The 5568-nt window shown below is 38.9% G+C and overlaps 1 protein-coding gene across 2 annotated transcripts; it reads left to right on the forward strand.

The window, feature by feature from the left end:
* The first annotated feature begins 214 nt into the window (after window positions 1-214).
* mibp2 (muscle-specific beta 1 integrin binding protein 2) lies at window positions 215-2410 on the forward strand. 2 transcript variants are annotated; one of them, XM_047363404.1, is made up of 8 exons: window positions 216-495; window positions 855-945; window positions 1136-1184; window positions 1371-1560; window positions 1640-1711; window positions 1790-1896; window positions 1996-2084; window positions 2161-2410. In XM_047363404.1, the coding sequence occupies exons 1-8, from the start codon at window positions 470-472 to the stop codon at window positions 2167-2169; spliced, it is 633 nt and encodes a 210-aa protein (XP_047219360.1). In that variant the 5' UTR covers window positions 216-469; the 3' UTR covers window positions 2170-2410. The 2 variants fall into 2 exon arrangements, with proteins under 2 accessions (XP_047219361.1, XP_047219360.1); XM_047363405.1 differs by lacking the exon at window positions 1136-1184 and having other exon boundaries at window positions 215-495.
* The last annotated feature ends 3158 nt before the right edge of the window (window positions 2411-5568 follow it).

A 5568-nucleotide genomic window follows, 5' to 3' on the forward strand; every position in this document is an offset into this window, starting at 1 on the left:
CTTGTTTTTCCGGTTATTTTTACTCGTATTTTTTTATTTGTTTTATAGTTTTTTGTACATTTATTTATCCACATTTTTGTTATCCCGTTTTCTTTTTCCTCCTAAACCGTGCAGTGTTTTTTTCGGTGGGAGGGGCCAGCATGGCCTGCGGGAACACTCACTCGTGATTGGTTGCTCGGTAAACCTCAAAGTGTTTAAATATCCAATCACGGGTCCTTTTTCAGTATGTGTTGAAGCAACGGAACAACAAGGTTCTCTCTCGGTGGAAGACCGCGGTCCGAGTGACAGCTCGTCTTTGCTATTACCTTAACTCTCTAAACTCAAGTACCATGGAGGAATCGAGTAGTTGACGTTTCCTGTTCCAGCCTTTCTCTTTTAAGCTTTCTTCCCGTCAGATCCTTGTGCTCCTGACCCGGTTTTTATTGACGTTTTGAACTCCCGGCGACTCAAGCTTTTACCATCCGACATCATGAAGTACATCATCGGCATTGGCGGGTGAGTTCAGATGCTAAGCTAGGCTAGGCTAGCTCCTGAGAGGCCTTAAAAGGACGGAACACGTGGGGCGGCGCAGTCGCTGCTTCTGATAAATGTTGCTTCGTTTATCTCTTATGTTGGAAATATTTTTCATTAAATATATGGTTAGCCCGACAATTGAGCATGTTTTCTTTTCGGTTTTGATTGCTATACACAAGCCAGTAGTTATTAGAAGGTAACAGATGGCTCATCCGCTTCGTTGACTCATCCATTTCCTGTGATGTTGTTAGTTAGCAAACATTCTCTGCTTTAAAGTGTTGTGAAAATGCATCGTTGCATATTTGTTTTTGTTTTTAATTATATTTGTTTATTGCACGCAGCGTTACCAACGGAGGGAAAACCACCCTCACCAACCGACTGATCCAGACCCTTCCCAACTGCTGTGTGGTACACCAGGATGACTTCTTCAAGGTGAGCACCGTTCCCACAAATGTCCATGGATTGTTGGCTTTTAGTTAGCCAAAGGGATCAGTGAGTAACGCAAGTCAATGGTTTCTCTAACCTTGGCCACTTGCTTTAATAAATGCAGTATACCTTCCATATAGCAGAGTGTAGGCCTAGCAGAATGTACCTGGGTACATCTTATCAATGTATGTTTCAGCCCCAAGATCAAATTGAAGTTGGTGAAGATGGCTTTAAGCAGTATGATGGTAAGCCTGGGTTTTTATGAAAGGGTGTTTGTGGGAGCTCATGTGCTTCTGTGTCTGCTTAAACAGTAATGCTTTCTCATTTGTAACCTGCATGCAATAAGGGAAAAAAACTTCAACTTGTAAATAATGGCTTGACTTACAATTTTCCATACATCCCTTTTCCTTCCCACCTGCCTTTCTGTGTAGTCATCACTGCTCTGGATATGGATGCCATGATGAGCACCATCTACGCATGGCTGGAGAATCCAGTGAAGTTTGAGAAGTCTCATGGCGTTAATAACACCCTGGACACTGAGATTATCCCGAAGTCTGACCGCAGCAAGGATGAAGAGGTTCACATCCTTATTGTGGAGGGCTTTCTGCTTTACACCTATCAGTAAGGGCTCAGCTGAATTCCCCTCAAATCCTCTGCTTGACCTTTTGCTAAAAATGCTAATTAACATCTGTTTCTACAGGCCTTTGATCGACGTGTTTAACCAGCGTTACTTTATGTCCATCCCCTATGAAGAATGCAAAAAGAGGAGGTGGTAAGTGCTCAAATAGTGTCCTTAACTTGTTTTAAGGTCTGTTCTATTTCCATTTTAAGCCTGGTCTTATCTTTGCAGCTCTAGGAACTACAAGGTGCCTGATCCACCTGGCCTGTTTGATGGCCACGTCTGGCCCATGTATCAGAAACACACACAAATGATGGAGGAATCAGGCGTTGATGTCTGTAAGTATGATATCCTTAAATTATTATTATTATTTTTTCCCCTTTGAACATGAGCAGCTTATAGGGGTGGCAGTATATCATATCTGTATGTTTTTATAGTGCAGCTAGATGGAACCATGACGAAGGAGCAGTTGTTCAACTTTGTCTTTGGTGACATCCTGAATAAAACCCAGAACTCTCTAACAAAGGTACTACAATCATCTGATGGGCTGATGTGAAGTCATGTAATCCAAGTGAGTTGCTGATTTTGTTTTTCTGTTGCAGGTCATCTGATCAGCTAAGAAAATCATGTACTCAGAGTGCAAGCAGAGGACCATCTTGCCTTAATTTTGTTTTACCTGGCAGTTTTGACTGTCAAGAATTTTTTTTTTTTTTTTTTACGAACAAACAATGTTGGAATGATTCATCTTTCGTATTTATTGCTTTGTTACAGCCTACACTCCAAAGAGAGCTGGTGGAAATGTTCAAGAGGCTTACATTACACTGCCTGTTCAATAAATGATTCTTCTTCCAACTCTTGTTTCTTGAAATGGTTTGTTCTAGGCGTGTAGTTGGACCTGGGCTTCAGCCCCAAATGTTTTCTGAATAGCCCCGGACTTCTTGATAGAAGAAATTTAGAAGTATTAAAAAGATGCAGCCACAAAATGGCATTGGACTTCACATTTTTATATAAAAACAATCAAATTTTTTCAATTGTGTTCCATATAATCACCTCCCGCTCCACCTAACCTGACAATGAGTTAAAAGGAGAAGACAAAAAAATAGTTATTAGCGCACTTGCAGCACCACGAATGCGCAACGTGCACAGCCAGTGACTGACTCCATTCTGGATAAGTCCAGAACAGCAGTTTACTCCAGGTCGACCTGCCTCCTTCATTACCTGAAAAGTTACACTGAGCATCTCAAACAGGGTCATTTCAGAGCAACCGCGGAGCCAAACGAAGAGAGGGAGCCTGGAGGGTGTGTGTTCAGGAAGAGGTGGAAGCAGAGCGGTATAACCCAGGAGAAGATAGCGGTAAATCCTGAATGCTGACTTGGAATGGGCTAATTGTAAGTTACAGCTAATCACTGATTCACTCAGCAAGACATGAGGTGAGGTTCACTCTAATGAGCATCTTCAGGGTCATGATGACGAACTTTCACCTGAGCTACAGGTGAAGTTAAATGATCTGTGATAGAAAACAGTAGCAACCTTCTCTGTGAGCTTCTAGCCGGATCTGCATCATAATGTGAAAATATCTGGTCCTTCAGTCAAAATAAAAGCATTTAATCTTAATGTAGCTGAACACATTAAAAGATCCTTCAGATAAACACATTGATCTCATTACTGCAGCCAGTCTTATAGTCTAGTTCTACATGTAGTCAGAAAAAAGTGTTCCTCAATAAACCAGGAAAATATCTCCTGGTTCCAGTAAGACGTAGTAGAAAGAGCAAAAGTAAGGCTCCGTCTTCTCTTTCATATCGTCTGTACTGATTCTAAACATGCAGCTCTGGTTTTAAAGATGTGGAATAATTAAGACATAAATCATGGCAATTAATCACAGGTGGACCATTGATGAGTTAACTATTTTATTTTTCTGAATTACACATGTAATATTATATAAACTAAACTAATTAAACAAGGATACAGTTCTACTGAAGGTGAGACGTACATACCAGATGTATACAGTTATTAATAACTGTAATATTAGTACTGATAAGGTCCAGGATGAGGCTCTATGCTATATTTTAAACACCACAACTTAACACGCTTTCCTCTCAACGTGTTTAATAGTAAGAACTGCAGTAATGTCTCACATGCTCAGTGCAGAACAAAAGACTGTGTTGAAAAATTTTTCTTTTATTATTTCTAGCAGGTCAAATTTCTTCAGAAGTGGAATAAAGGGCTGAAAAGATGGCGGTAAAAGAGAACAGGTTCATAAAAGAAGGAACAATTTTAATAAAATGTTTCGAAAGCTCTTGGCATAATAAAATAAATGTGTTTTAGGATTTTACCATTTGACTAAGATTTAGGAAAATCAACTTTATACCCCTTTCCTTTTTTGAAATATAAGAATAAAGACAATGGAGCCTCAGGAGTGGAACACTTTAATGAAAATGTAACATTTAAAAAGGTAATTTATGTAGATGACAAAAGAAGCACATTTATCTGGCCCAAAGTAAACATCTCCGAGTTTAAGAAAAACATTTGTCAGCAAAAATTCAGATTAAGTTCTTTTCTAAGTACCTCAAAAGGTGTCATTATTTGCTTCAGCAAAATGGTTTTTCATCAGACCTAAACTCTGTTTCTCCTTGTCCTTCATTCAGCTTCTAACAAAAATAAAAAGTAAAATTATTGCCAACCTTTTTTGTCTGATTCACAATAATTTACATTTAGTCTAAAACCAGCCGAGACAGAGAACTGGTACAATATGTCCTATATTATTTTATCTTTAAATTACCTATAAATAGTCTTATCGAAATCTAAATATTTTGGATTTGGGCTAAAGCCCCCAATGTTTTCAGACTCTAAAAATGCCCCTGGTTTGTTCTAAATAAAAACGGCTGAAGGTTATGAAGTCACTCATCTGAGGCCCCTGAAAGCTGCCAAGTTTAGTCAACGAGATTACCCTGAGAACATGACGTGCAGAATCTCGTTCTGTGCAGCAGCTGGCCTGGGTGATAAGTGATGTCATGAGTTGACCTGACCTGAGTGCACTCAATTTTAGAAATGGGGCCCTGTTCCATTGATGCATTTATAGCAGAGAACCACAAGTTATGTAATGCACATCTGATCTGAGTGAAATATGTGACTTTTTGATTATTGAATAGACCAGATACATTTTCTGTGGTGGGGTAAATGACTGGTCGTTTCTCAGTTTTGGAACTGAGACCTGTTTCAAGGCACAGGAACGTATTAAAATCGACACAGAATAAGACCAGTGGAAGTTGAACTTTTAAACTTCCTAAATTAAAACAAATGTCTCCTAATAAAGCTGGTCTCTGCATTAGTCTCAAATCCCGAATAGCTTAAAATGGTTTTCACTTTAATGCCTAGAGTTTTGGCTTTAACTATAAACTATTTTAAGAATTTTATTAAGACTTTTTTTGTCATGAAATACTTAAACCTTTGTAAATATTTAAACCTTTTAATGACATTTCCATAAATCTTTGCCAACTGCCTAAATGTTATGTAAGGCCTATCTATAACAGTAATTGCAGTGCTGCTAATCTAAGTACAAATCTGAAATGAACTTCTCCAGAAGTCTGGAACTATCTGAGCAATGGGTGTGTCGCTCAGAGTGAAATTTAACTTTTTTCTTTCCTTGTGCTGCTGTGAAAACACACATTATGTAATGTAGCTGAACACATATGGAAGTGGGTCAGAGGTCTGCATACACTTTGTTGGAAAGCCTCCCCTGGCCTATATTTTAGACCAATTCCTCAAAGCGGTCCTGTGTGAATGTTCTAATTCCTACACTGTTACTTTTGTGTCATATAGGTTTATTTTACTTAAAATGCTCATGGTGAGCTTTTATTTATCCAAGTGCCCTGTCATTTTGATTCAAGCTGATATTTTTTTAGAAGGCTCTTCAACCTGGCATGTCTGAGTGTTCAGATGTTAGTATTTTAGCACGCATGTGTGGATGTCTGACAAACAAGCTCGTGTGTTATTACTCATGCCACAGAGCA

This window comes from Girardinichthys multiradiatus, chromosome 4, assembly GCF_021462225.1.
Source record: "Girardinichthys multiradiatus isolate DD_20200921_A chromosome 4, DD_fGirMul_XY1, whole genome shotgun sequence".
NCBI classification, from domain to species: domain Eukaryota; kingdom Metazoa; phylum Chordata; class Actinopteri; order Cyprinodontiformes; family Goodeidae; genus Girardinichthys; species Girardinichthys multiradiatus.